Source organism: Stegostoma tigrinum, chromosome 11 (genome assembly GCF_030684315.1).
Source record: "Stegostoma tigrinum isolate sSteTig4 chromosome 11, sSteTig4.hap1, whole genome shotgun sequence".
NCBI lineage: Eukaryota > Metazoa > Chordata > Chondrichthyes > Orectolobiformes > Stegostomatidae > Stegostoma > Stegostoma tigrinum.
Window position 1 is genome coordinate 55,467,678 of NC_081364.1, and position 13,921 is coordinate 55,481,598.

Sequence of the window (13,921 nt, forward strand, 5' to 3'; positions counted from 1 at the left end):
ATCTCACAAGGAATCAAGGGCTACGGGAAGAGTGCAGGGAAGTGGAGTTGAAATGTCCATCAGCCATGATTAAATGGCAGAGTGGACTCGATGGGCTGAATGGCCTTACTTCCACTCCTATGTCTTCTGGTCTTAAAACATTGGCATCTAATAATGATCTCTGAAGATCACAAGGGGTCCTTTATAAATGAGAAATTTTATGCCAGACTGTAAATAGTAACTACAAATCACCCCACACTCAAGGCCATAAGGAGCAATGAAGTTGTGGGTCCTATGGACTTCCTATCCTTATGTAAAAGGATTGCATGTGTAATAACGCCCCAATATGAGGTACAAGATGCATGTTCAAAGCAAATAAACAGAGTGTTACGTTGACATCCCTACAACATACAAATTTAATCGAAATGCAACATCCTCCCCATTGTACGATATAAATGACGCATTAAAGATTGAGAATTTAATGAATTTAACATGACAGCATATGGTCAATGGCCATTTAAACAAAATGTAGACTGCAACAGATTTTTCATTTTCAATCTTCACATTAAGGGTAGCAATGTCTTTTAAGTATATAAATAATTGTATTACTTTACATGATTATTATTTGGCAATCTCTTTATTATCTTAAACAATTTTTAATCAAATGATTGTCTATAACAATGTAAATAATTATAATTAATTATTTTATTTCTATTATAATCACAACTTGGCATCTGCCATTATAATGATTTTTCAGTGAAGCAATTATCCATTTATCAATGTCGATCAGGCAGTGTGTTGAGCAAATAGAGTGGGGGAAAAAATTTCAATAAAATGTGGAGCTGGAGGAGCACAGCAGGCCAGACAGCATCTGAGGAGCAGGAAAGTTGACAATTTGGGTTGGGGTCCTTCATCAGGACAGTGGTGGGGGGGAAAGCTCAGAAATAAATAGAGAAAGGGGGTGTGGCTAGGGGAAGGTAGCTAGGATGGTGATAGGTGGATTCAGGTAGGGGGTAGTAGAGATTGGTGAATGAGAAGGTTGGGGCAGATAAGTGAGAAGGGAGATGGCCATGTTGTGTCAGGTCAGAGAGGGAGGGCTGGACATGAGTTGAGACTTGGGTTGGGGAGACTTCGAAGCTGGTGAACCCTATGGTGAGGCTATAAGCTCCTGAGGTGGAATATACAGTGTTGTTCCTCCAATTTACATGCGAGGGTGGAGAAGGCCCAGGATGGGCATGTTCAGGGAATAGGAAGAGGAGTTGAAATGGCTGGCAACCGGAAGGCAATGCTGATTGCAACATACGGGGTGCAGATGCTCCATGAGTCGGTCACCAAGTCTGCTCTTGATCTATCCGATATAGAGGAGACCACATTGGGAGCAACAGATGCAATAGACTAGGTTGGAATGGATACAGGTGGATCTCTGTCGGATAGGGAATGGCTGTTTGGGGTCTTGGACAGAGGTGAGAAGGAAGGTGCAGGGGCAGTTTTAGCACTGCCTGCAGGGAAAGGTGCAGGGTGTGGTTGTTAGGGAGTGTGGAACAGACAAGGGAGTCATAGAGTAGACGATCCCTACAGAAAGCAGATAGAATCAAAGAAGCCCCACAGTGTGGAAACAGGCTCTTTGGCCCAACACGTCCATACCGACACTTGAAGCATCCCACCCAGACCAGTCCCCCCATAACCCACCTAATCTACACATCCCTGAACACCACGGGCAATTTAGCATGGCCAATCCACCTAGCCTGCACATCTTTGGACTGTGGGAGGAAACCGGTACACCCGGAGAAAGCCCACGCAGACACGGGGAGAATGTGCAAACTCCATACAGACAGTCGCTCGAGTGTGGAATCAATCTGGGTCCCTAGTGCTGTGAGGCAGCAGTGCTAACCACTGAGCCACCGTGCCGCATGATAGAGGTAGGGAAGGAAACATCTTTTTGGTGGTGGGGTCTGACTGCAGGTGGTGAAAATGGCACAGGCTGCCATGGGTGGGGGAGGGGGGGTTGTGGGGGTGGGGGGAGGGTCTGAGGGCAGAAATGCGGGAAGTGCAGGAGATGCAGTGAGGGCACTATCGATTATGGGAGTGGAGGAATTACGGTCCTTGAAGTCCGAGGACATTTGGGATGTCCAGGAGTGGAATGCTTCATGGACCAGGGGAACTACAATTCTTTGCTTTGCTCGTGGATTTATACATCTCTGTCCAGCTTATAGTTTCTCCAAGTCTATTGGAAGTGCAGAAACATTGTGGAGCTGTAGCACAGTAATTTTATTTATGACTGGCTGTACTGTTGCAGCAGGAGCTCCAAGTGTAGGTAGCTGTCCTGTACATCGCCTTATTTTGCAAAATCCTGAGGAGCAGAATAAAGTTTACAGGAGACAATAACTGTTTCATTTGGACCCATCCAAAATAGTATCCCTACAGCAGTTGCAGCAGTCCACTTGTACAGTTTCATTTGCAGCAATAAACAAACATGAAAGAATATGTTGTGTGACCAAATCTTTTCTTGGCAGGGGCATAGGAAAGTGATGCGCTTATGCCTTTCTAAATGCCACAGGCTTGCAAGACATCAAATAAAAACCAAAAGAACTGTGGATGCTGTAAATCAGGAACAAAACCTGGAGTTTCTGGAAAAGCTCAGCAGTTCTTGGCAGCATCTGTGAAGAAAATAAATCAGAGTTAGCGTTTTGGGTCCGGTGACTCTTTCTCACAATTGCCAATTGCAAAAAACCCTACCTCATCACAGGCAGCACAGCGGTACTTCTCACTCTCACAGAAATGGCGACCACACAGGAGCTTGCCACACTTCCAGAAGTAGATAAGATCCACCAGGGGTTCTCTGCACCAGGTACACAAGAAGCATGCTGGGTGCCAAAGCCTGTCATACCCTGCTCGTTCCCCATACACCACGGGGCTCTCACTGCTGACTGGCTGCTTGCAAAGCTCACAATGCTGAAACAAAGTACAGAAACCCAACTCATGAGTCACACAGCAATAATAACTTAAATTAACACTTCCATCAACAGAGTTTAATAGCGAGGTATGAAAATGCCCTCGGCAAATCCTCAACGAAGTTCCCAACCACAGGAAGAAAGACAGGATAGGAATCTTAATTGTGCCAGAGTCATACATCAGCTTCCTGACAGTGAGATCAAAGTTGGGTATTAAGTTCTCAGAACTTCAAAGGTTCAGTTTCCCAACAGCAAGCATGGGAAATGTTTTTGCAGGCATTTGGATATCACGCATGCTCAATGAAAGACCCATTCACCAGAATTAAGCTATCCTTCAAAATTAAGTTCTCTGTAAGTAATCAGTCCATGCCTTCTGATTCTTGGCTGCATATATGCAGTGTACCATCGGTGAGGTACTGTAACTGTTGGACTCTGAAGTGAGTAGCCATTGCTTTGTTCTTTGTGTGATGTGTATCTCAAAGGGGTGTTGATTGAGATCAGATATGGGCAATCAAAGGCAATTAGAGCATGGGGGCAGGCTAAGGGAAGCAGACTGAGGATGACAGGCATAGTGCCCAAGGGACATAGGGTGATCTCATTAAAAATGTGGTGTTCCTGTGGCTGGGCAAAGGAAGGACCTTCTTGACAGCGGAGGTGGTGGAGAACTGGTCCTAAAGAGTAGGGTAGGTGGTGTTCCCAGTGGGGTCCTTAGGATTAAATTGTGGATGATAGGAAGTGGTAAAGTAAGAATCATGTGGGCACCATCTGGACTATGCTAAGCAGCAGCTTAGGATGGATGATACTGCAGTGAATGCGATCTGACAGATTGACATATACATTCCCAGGCTACAACTCCATAAATAATGCCCAACATTCAATCCTATACATGGCAAGATACTCAGAGATGCTACTGCTATTGCACTGGACTTAATAAATGGTGCATCCACAGACCTTTACTCTATTATGCTAGGCATGGGCATAGTGTGTCAAGGCAAGAGAGGGATGAGGCTTCTAGATATCCCTCAGGTGCCCTTTTCTTGATGGGGTTCAAAGTTGGAAGAGACACATCAACAATGGAAGTTTTATTCCACCATACATGAAAGGTTCCCTGCCTCTCTAATTCCCCTCTTCCAGTGCCCCTAACTGAGAGGGAATGGAATGCAATGACTGAAAGGCACAATAATATTGTAAAAGCTAGCCACATTATAAGAGGCAATATACTTGAATGCATTGTGATTAAACATATAGTTTCAAATGAAGTTTATATACATGTTCAGATGGCCTGTGCCACCATTGTGCTTTTATAATGTCTGAAGTTTTCTTTTCCCACCATTACACCCAGGTCATTTCTCAACATTCATAGCTGAGGTGAAGGCAAGTACTGACTGCTGTATCCTGTTAACCCAGATGACGTGAGCTGGTGTTCTCCGGTGAGCTGGGAGTTACAGGGATCCAAGCCTGTTGATGCGTCTACTTTGGCCTAACCTGTGGGAGGCACTAGGGGCACTGGAAGAGGGGAATTAGAGAGGCAGGGAACCTTTCATGTATGGTGGAATAAAACTTCCATTGTTGATGTGTCTCTTCCAACTTTGAACCCCATCAAGAAAAGGGCACCTGAGGGATATCTAGAAGCCTCATCCCTCTCTTGCCTTGACACACTATGCTCATGCCTAGCATAATAGAGTAAAGGTCCAACTGCATATGCAGCAGCCGCTGTGTGTCTCTAAGGCGTTCTCTCCAAGACCACCAAGTGCTCACATGTGATCTGTGGAACCTATGCTTGACGTTCTTCTGCTTGACTCTACATCTCTAACAAGTCCCTTACTGACACGTCTACAGGCATAGAATTTCTCCATCTTTAGCTTTGGGTTCAGCAGGAGCCTGTCTCCTCAGTTGTCACACCTTCCATCTCGCCTAATGCAAGGGGTAAATTTAAAATTAACTCCTGAACCATTGGTCAACTGAAACCCAAAGAGCTCTGAGTATGACGGTCAAGCTCACCGACCTGAATAGTAGTGATCTTCCCTGAAATATGTCTATCAATACCAATTTGGTGCAATATAGGGCTATTTCAAGAGGAAGTGCTTGTCCAGGCTGACTCTGACTTTGTTTACACTCTGGGGTGAAATTCCCAAAACCCACAGGATGTAGGCAGATACCAAATGTGGACCTATCCTCATGATTATGGAAAGTCTATGCAGGTGATCAATACCAATTTGGCAACATTCCCTGTGTGGGCAAACGGGGCCCAGCCAATAAATGGCAGTTGTGTGTTTGACTGAAGCATGTGTTTGCATTCTTCAGGGTTAAAGCATTAGAAAAATATACCCCCTTCAGGAATAAATTAGTTAAAGCTTTACTCTATTAATTTACAACTACAGCAATGAAACTCAAACTGATTCCCTTTTCACATTTCCCAAACTGAGAGTGGCATATTGTTTTATCTGTCTCGATTGTGAACAATGGAGTTTGTGAATCTCTGCTGCCCCACAGTCTATACTTCTTTTGTACATTTTACCTTTCACTCAGTTGCAGACAGCCGTGTTAATTACTCAAAGGTTAACAAAAAAGTGTTGGTTTTCCTAGCACTGCTTCTGTTGCAACCGTCATCAAGGGAGATGAGATTTACTTTATAAATGATTTAGATCTACAGGTGGCTTTCAGCTGCCTATGTGTTCCTCACTGTTTGCTGCCTGGATTTAGCTGTCTGTCAAAATGGCCACTGACTAGTGACAAAGGGAAGACGCCAAAGGTGCAGGAGGGAGATGAGGAGAGAGCGAGAGACCAGGTGAAAATGAAAAACAGGTAAAACAGAGAACTGAAAAGTGGTGAAATACATGAATAGTTTAACTACTTTGGCTGTGAGAGAACTGTAGGGAAGCACGCAGAAAATTCCCAGCTCTTTAGCTAATATTACAAAGAGACAGTCAATGCTCACTGTAGGGCTGGACAGGGTTGAATATTGGACCTGTCTCAGCGAGAGGAGGGGCAGCACTAAAAAGATGAGAGACAAAAGTAGAATTAACTGGGCCAACAAATTTAGTAGGTCTGCACTTTGTGATGTTTCTCTGATAGTCTGTGGAATCAGGCATTCCAACCAAGAAACACAAGTGTTAAGATAAAAAGATTGTGAAAGGAGAATGGGGAGAAAGAAAGTGTCTTCAATACCTCACTTAATACTCTTTTTGTAAAGGGGAGGCAATGGTCTAGTGGTATTATCACTGGAGCATTAAATTAGAGACTCCGATAATGTCCTGGGGACCTGAGTTCATGTCTCACCACAGCATGTGGCAGAATGTGAACTCAATGGGTCGGGGGGCGGGGGGAGGGGGGGGGGGGGTGGAATCTGGATTAAGAGTCTAATGATGACCATGAATTGACAGTCAGGGAAAATCCTTAAGGGAAGGCCAAGCCTACATCTGACTTCAGACCCACAGCAATGTGGGTGACACTTAAATTGCCCCCTGGGCAATTAGCGATGGGTAATAATAAATGCTAGCCTAGGCAGAAACACCCTCATACGAGGAATGAATAGAGGGAAACACAAAACAGGCATCAAATACTACTTGGTAAAGAGAAAACTGTTCCCCGCTACACATAAATATTACTACCAAAACGATAAAACCTTTCATCTATATTTTCTTTAACACCCCTCAGATACAATCAGTAATGAATGATTTCAACACCTCGAACATTAATGTATGTTCAGAATTGTATTAATGCTATAAAGTGGCAATAAAGCAGTCAAGAGATGGAAGAATCTTTGACTCAAAAGTATTATAAATGCATTTTCCCCACGGCCACTCCCACACTTTCCCTTGCACACAAACAAAAAAGCTTTCAGCGTGATCAAACTCATTAATCAAATCAAGACAGATCATTTCAATTTTCCAACTGTCCTGTTTGCACAGGCTCCACTGATTAAAAAAATGCATCAATTTCAGAAAGTGGCAACAGTTGGTATCCATTGAACTAGATCAAAGAGACAGAAACATCAAATGCCATTAACATATGGTGTTAATATTTAATTTTCAACGAACATGTGGTGTAACATCTGATATCAGGAGGATTTTAACAAGACAACATTCATAAGAAAATTAAACTGTCAGCGTCTCTTCCACCAGTAGGTGTACAATGCTCCAGTTACTCAGTAGGGCATGGTTACCATAAAGGAATCAACAATAGCTATCTTAACAGTGTTGAGGGCCTGACAATTTGTGGGTCCTGAGAACATTATTTCAGTCAGCGAAAAACACCAGGCACGATTATATCAGCTTTTCAGATGAGCAGCACCCTGTATGTTAGACTGTAGGATTCCTACTACTAAGGTAACCACAGTGTGATAAGAGCTACAAGGAAACTCCTAGCTATGATACATCCAGCATCATTGGCCATCACAATCCCTTAAATAGCAAATGTGTACACAGCATCATGGTAATGATACATAATTGCTGTCCTTGTACAATCGTCATGCAATTCAGAAACAGACATCAGGCAAGATTGAGGAGTAAAATAATTAGATTAAATGTAGGACAGCAGAGGCTTATAACCGAAAGAGGTCATTGAGCCTATGCCTTTTCTTTGCTTGAACTCCCCCAATCTAACTGCCCCATTCTACCGCCTCCGTATCTTTCTTGCCTCCAATGTTTATCTCAAAAGAATAAATCAGAGGTTGTCACAAAGGAATACATCAAGAACTTACGGTTTAGAATTCAGTAAAATGCTGCCCGACAAGGCCTTGAAACTGAATTGCTGACCGCAGTGACAACAATATTCATCTTCAGATCATCTTAAGACACATATCAGAAGATATTTATGTACATATTTCCTTTTTTCTTGCATGGGTGCCACGTGTTGCTGGCTGGGCAAGCATTTATTGCACATCCCTAACTGCCTGGAAAGTTCTGAAGAAGGGTCACAGGACCTGAAATGTTAACTCTTGACTTTTTTCTTCACAGCTGCTGCCAGACCTGCTGCGCTTTTCCAGCAACTTCTGTTTTTTGTTCCTAATTGCCCCATGATCTTTGTGGCTAGCTAGGACCATTTCAATTAACCACATTGGTTTGGGCTAGGAATCACAAGGAGACCAGACCAGCTAAGGTTGGCTGATTTTCTTCCTGAATCGGCATTAGTGAACCAGCTGGATATTTACGACAATTGCATTAGGCCAGATTTATTTGAAAAATTGGATTTGAATATCTGCCTTGGCTGGATTTGAACCCATGCCACCAAAGGATTAGCTTGGGTTTCACGAGCACAGTGGCAATACCATTGTGCCACTGCACTGCTCTATCATGTGCGTGTTCATACATGTGGGCATGGCAAGTGTTCTCGTTTCACCTTCTGGGAAAACCTAAAAGTTCAGAAGTATGGCTCAATCCTCAGATGTTTATCGTAAAATAAAAATTTATTCAGCTGTTGGACATTAAGAAGGCATTTGGAGAATACATGAAGGTTTGGCACTCTGGCCCAAGCGAGTCCTGTAAAGTTTCCAGGAGCACAAAACTGAACCTTGCCCAGTTGGGCTCTGTCTGAAGAGAATTCCTGAAGGTGAAAAACACAAAGCAGAAGTAGCTCTGTCACACTGAGAAGATTAATTTGCGGAGATGAATTAAAAGTTTTACATCATAATCACGCGGGCTTAAGTGTGATTATGGAGATGGAAAGGCAGCAGTAACGACTTGCATGATTTCAAAGATCAGATAGAATAAAAAGGTCTGTGCTATGATTCTTGACTTCAGTACAATAGGGATGTAGGGCGAATACTGCACTTAGATCCTAAAAGTCATAAGGGGTTACTAACTGTCAATGTGGCATTGATAAGAGAGTTGAGATTATAGTGGGATAGTTAGAACAATGGCTTGTATTTTTATAACATGTTTGATGCACCGACTCATCATAAGAGTTATTAAACAATAGTTGGCCAAGCCACACATGTAGCTATTAGGAGAAATCACTGAACGTTTGGCCAAAGGCACAGATGTTAAGAAGTCTCCTCAAAGGAGGAAGCAGAGATTGTGAAGCAGCAAATTTATGGGAGGAAATTTGTAAGCCCAGAACCTTTGCAGCTGAAGTTTCATTCACCAGTGATGGGGTAATTAAAATTGAGGATGCCCAAAAAGGCTAAAATTGGAGAAGCCAAGCTATCTCGGAGGGCTGCACGCAGTTACAAAGGAAGGAAGGGATGAAGCTTCGGGGGGATTTGAAAACAAGGGTTGGCATTTGAAATGAGGTGTTCATTGGCCAGGGACCACTGTAGTGTAAGTGAGAACTGGGTTGATTGGAATGAGGTGTGGCTCAAGTTGAGACATTGGCAGCACAGCTTTGGATGACCTCAAGTTTATGGGGGGTAAGAAATGTTTAGGGAATAGAAAAGGCAGAGTCCACGACTTCAACAGCAGTTAGGCTGAGGTGGTATGGAGTCAACTAACATTACTGACACAGAAATGGAAGGTCTCAGCAATGGTGTGACCGCAAGTGCATCATAGGATCAAAGATGACACTGAGGATGCACACAGTCTAGTTTTAGTCACAGACAGTTGTTAGGGTTGGGTGTATTGCCAGTAGTTGGGAATGGAGTTTGTGGTGGTGACCAAAGATGATGGATGTATTACTACTGTTACAGTTACACAGAATGTCATTTGTGACTTTAAAAAAAAAGCAGTTGAGGTTTTTCTGGCAAGGAGAGAAACTGATTGGAAGGATTCAAACGTGGAGTTCAGGGCAAGATGTATATGGATTTGAGGGAGACATCAAAGGATTTTGATCGGGAAAAGAAACTTGGAGATGGGATGGTGATGTACTTTGCAAAGATGGAAGGGATTAAAGTTGGGCATTTTAAGAAAGAGAGCAATCATAGCAAATTTGAAGGAGGGAACAATAGAACCTGAAGAGAGGAATCTGTCAACAGTCAGCTAACGTGGGATGCAGAAAAGGAAAGTGCATGGTCAAGGCATCGGAGGGTGGGTCCCATTTCAAATACGAGTTTGGTTTGTGCATGTGGGGGAAATAGAAGTGAACCAGCAACCAGAGAAAAATGCAAGTTAAAGGCAAAACAATTAGGGAAGCCTGGCCCAGTTGGCCTGGGGAAGACAGCGAAGCAGCTGAGATGACTGTAAATCTGGTCTCAGCAAATATTAGCCCATGTGCTCCTTATCATTGTTGAATTTAGAAACCCTGAAAATATGTACAAACTCAAACCATTTCAACATCAAATTCACTGTTCTCAGACACAGCCTGAATGCATAAAGCATTTATATGCTTCTTGAATGTAGCATAATTCATGACTTTGGAGCTCAATAACTTTATACATGGGCTACTGTAATACACAGCAGTATTCTATAAACTGTAACATGATAAATGGCCTGTCAATCTGCTTTGATGACGTTGGATGAGGAAAAAACACTGCCCAGCACAGCAAGAGAACACCACACTTTTCTTATAAGCTTTAACATTGAGTCTTAACAGCATTTTTTTCAGAAGCCCAACAAAGAATGGAGACTTGAAAACACAATGCACCCTCTGGTACTTCCTTGATGGTTTCAGATTATCAAGACCCAGAGTGGTGCTTTTACTATCTGGAATTAAAAAAAGGCCCATGCATTCCTTGGGGTTGGGTGTCGCATTGTTAGATAAGGGTGGCAAACAGCACAATATAAAATCCTTAAACTTTTCTAAAGAGGCAAATATTAGAATATTGACTGTTTACAGTATTAAATGTGACCAGCTAGCCACCAGTCAAGGATTGTAAATTCAACCATGGCCAGAAATGAATCTACACACTCTTTATTCTTTCCCTCCCCTCAACAAATATACTGGTTTCTATCTGAATTAACAGGCTTCCAAACATAATGCTACCTGCCTTCTGCTGCTTTCTAGTGCTGCTGTGACATGTGTCAGAAAAAGTCATCAGCTTGTGGCCCTCACTGTGCATCAGGCAGAATTTGGCTGAGATCTGATATACATTATCCAGCTCATAATTTGAACCAGTCCACATAACTAGTTTCAATTAGGATTGGGGCATCCGTGAACTCTCCTAATTATGGCCCACATTTTCACACATGGTCGCAATTTCCAACATAATAAGATTGCTAATCAATTCAGAATCTAAAATGAAAGGGTCTGTGAAGCAGGAAAGCCTCCAAACATTAGGGAAAAGCTGAAGTATTACTTGAGGACAATACACTTAAATTTGAAATGGACGTTTCAAAATACTAGCTTCCAACTTCTGCAACTGGTTTTATTTTCCTAATTACTGCTGATGAATAGATTTCCCCTTTACTGTGCTGCAAGATGACATGCAGGTTGCCCACCCACGCTTGACCTCATCCAAATGGCAAAACTTGCATGAGAAAAATGCCTATCTTTTCTTCACAAATATATAAATGCAAAGGTAGTAAGCGACTCTTTTCAATGAACAAGAAAATAACATTTTCTGAATATATTTGGTGGAAACCGTGACAAACCACGTGTTGGCAATTTGAAAACATGCTGGTATTTTCTCAGAGAACTGTGTATTTGAGGTTTGCTTAATGCACATTTTCAAAATCGTTTCACTTCCCCTCTTGCTAATTAACCTCATCATAAGGTAACTCTGTATATATGACTTTAATTAAGTCAGACTCTGGTAATTCCACTGTAATTAGTGGTTCAGGAAGGGCAAAGGTCGGAGTTCATGTTCGAAGGCTTTATCAGAAAGCACTTGAGATTAGCCAGGCTCTGTTTTGTAGCTGGACATTCTCAGATTTTAATGTATTCCATTCATCATTATAAGTGCTTTCAAGTGGTTGTTTCAAGTTACAACTATATTGTCTCTAACTACAAAATTCAACTTCTCAGTGAATAATAGATTTAGTTTTTTTACCTGTTTTTGTAGCCATGTCTGCTGTCCCAGGGGGGACAATCATATTGTGATAAATGGATTTAGAAGCCGAGCATACAGTAACATAAAAGATTACATTGCTGGGCTTATTGGTGCACTTTGTCACTCTGATATCCCTGAACTGTAACACTACTGTTGGCAGTAATTGAGGGGTAATCTCAATAATCTAAGACCTGCTGAGATTTGGCAGTATTTTGCTTTTCTTTCAGCAGTCCAGCATCTGATTTTCATAGTGAAAGGCATTTGTGACACAAGAGACAACCTTTTCTCAGCTCTATAGTTATCCGCCGAACATCCCTATTGATCCCCCTCATTCAATCTCATAGTAACGAAGGTGACATTTCACCAGCAATATGTCATTTGTCAGAAATTGGGTGGAATCTGATAGGGGCCTAAACTATGTGGGCTCTAAGAGGAATCTCAGACAATCACATGAGAAGTTTGAGCAATAGTTAAAGGAGGACAGTTTGAGTCTTAGTGGCAGGCAGATGCAGAAGCATAGATACGGTGAGTGTGATTAGCGTAAGTAAAGATGTGGCACTTGCCCTGGCAAAATGGAGAATGTCACTTACGCTATTACATTGTTCCAGATGCCTGAGACTGCATTGCGTGGCAATCTCTCATACTAGGCTAATAGGACCTTATGTCATGGCCTCTTCTGCATGGGGATAGCTGGTGACTCTCTTCGGCACCATGCCATCTACCAGGACCTTCAGTACCCTGTCCACAACATGAGACACCAATTTCCCATTGCCTGCCATGCATGGGGAATATGTCCCAAACTGTGCAGGATAGTTCTGGACTGACAGTGCTTGTCTACAGGGTACAGCAGTCTTTTAAAGATGGCATTGATGCCAGGATGCTGGCCCATTCTAGCAGGGGTGGGTTGTTCCGGGTACAGCATGTGGTAGAATCACACTAGCATTGGCTAAACCTTGGAGGTTGGTAGATACTTAATTCAGACAGTTTGGATAAATAGCAACACTCAGTAGGTCTGAAGGAGTGAAACCTTCGATGAAACTTGATGAAATAGATGTTTAGCTAATAAAAAGGGAAGATTCAGTCCATGAGAGACAAAGAAACTGCAGATGTTGGAATCCAAGGTAGACAACAGGAAGCTGGAAGAATACAGCAGGCCAAGCAGTATCTGGAGGAAAGGTGTAGTCAATATTTCACGTGTTACCCTTCTTCGTCCATTGTTCATTGATGCATACACTCCCTTGGACAACCTGCAAGTAGGCTGTTCCTCTGCATCTGGTTATTCTATGATGTCAAACCAAGGCACAACTGGCTGCTGGTGGAAGCTTAACTTGAGGTTTCACAGAGGAAGGAGGAAACCTTGGGAGCTGGATTAGCTAAGAGCTTTGTGGAGTTGAGGTATCAAAAAGTCCTGGAACTGAAGTAAGTGGATAGAGTTCACATACAGATCAATCAAGGTCAGACTGAATATGGACAGTGGCCAAACAACAAACTCCTGTTCATGTCTGTAGGAGAGAGGGGCTGAAGAGATAATTAAACAGAATCTGATAAAAATCAAATCATTTAACTTCTTTTTCTTCAATAGTTCATACAAAATAGTCATTAAAAGAAAGAACAATATGGGCCTCTGTTTTCCACCTTTCATAAGACTTACAATTAAGCTGTACCAACTATACCTTTCAAATCAGGCACTCTGGGCAAGTAGGAGCTTGTTCAAAACCATCACACTGGCACTTTTTATAATTTATAGTACTAGGTCTAGTAGTAGAAGGAACCCTTTATTATAGCTAGCGCAGAAATTTATGTACATTCAAAAAACTTCAAAAAATTGAAAATAAAATGCAAGTACAAAGGAGTATCATAAGACAATGGAGGTGATGTAAAGACTAAAATTTTCCTCTGGTCTTGAGCCAGGGTGAACTGTAACGGCATCAAAGGTCAGCCCAGTTACATTAAAAGTTAAAGAAGGCAGAATGACAAATATTAAAGATTGGTGAAAGTTGCTTTGTCCTGATCTCTTTTCCTTTCCTTTTTCTTCAATGACTAAATAAATGTATATGATAAAGCATGCTGCTTGTCAATCACTAAATCTAGCCTACTGAAGGGGTGAAAGAGAGACACACATACAAAG

The 13,921-nt window shown here is 42.3% G+C and overlaps 1 protein-coding gene across 2 annotated transcripts in view; it reads right to left on the bottom strand.

Annotated features, from left to right (window-relative positions):
• Positions 1–13,921, bottom strand: part of lmcd1 (LIM and cysteine-rich domains 1) — a 65,327-nt gene that overhangs the window by 4,651 nt on the left and 46,755 nt on the right. For both annotated transcript variants that reach the window (XM_048548153.2, XM_048548154.2), the window contains exon 5: positions 2,716–2,931. In XM_048548153.2, coding sequence (XP_048404110.2) covers positions 2,716–2,931 — 216 coding nt within the window. The remainder of the gene's footprint in view (positions 1–2,715; positions 2,932–13,921) is intronic.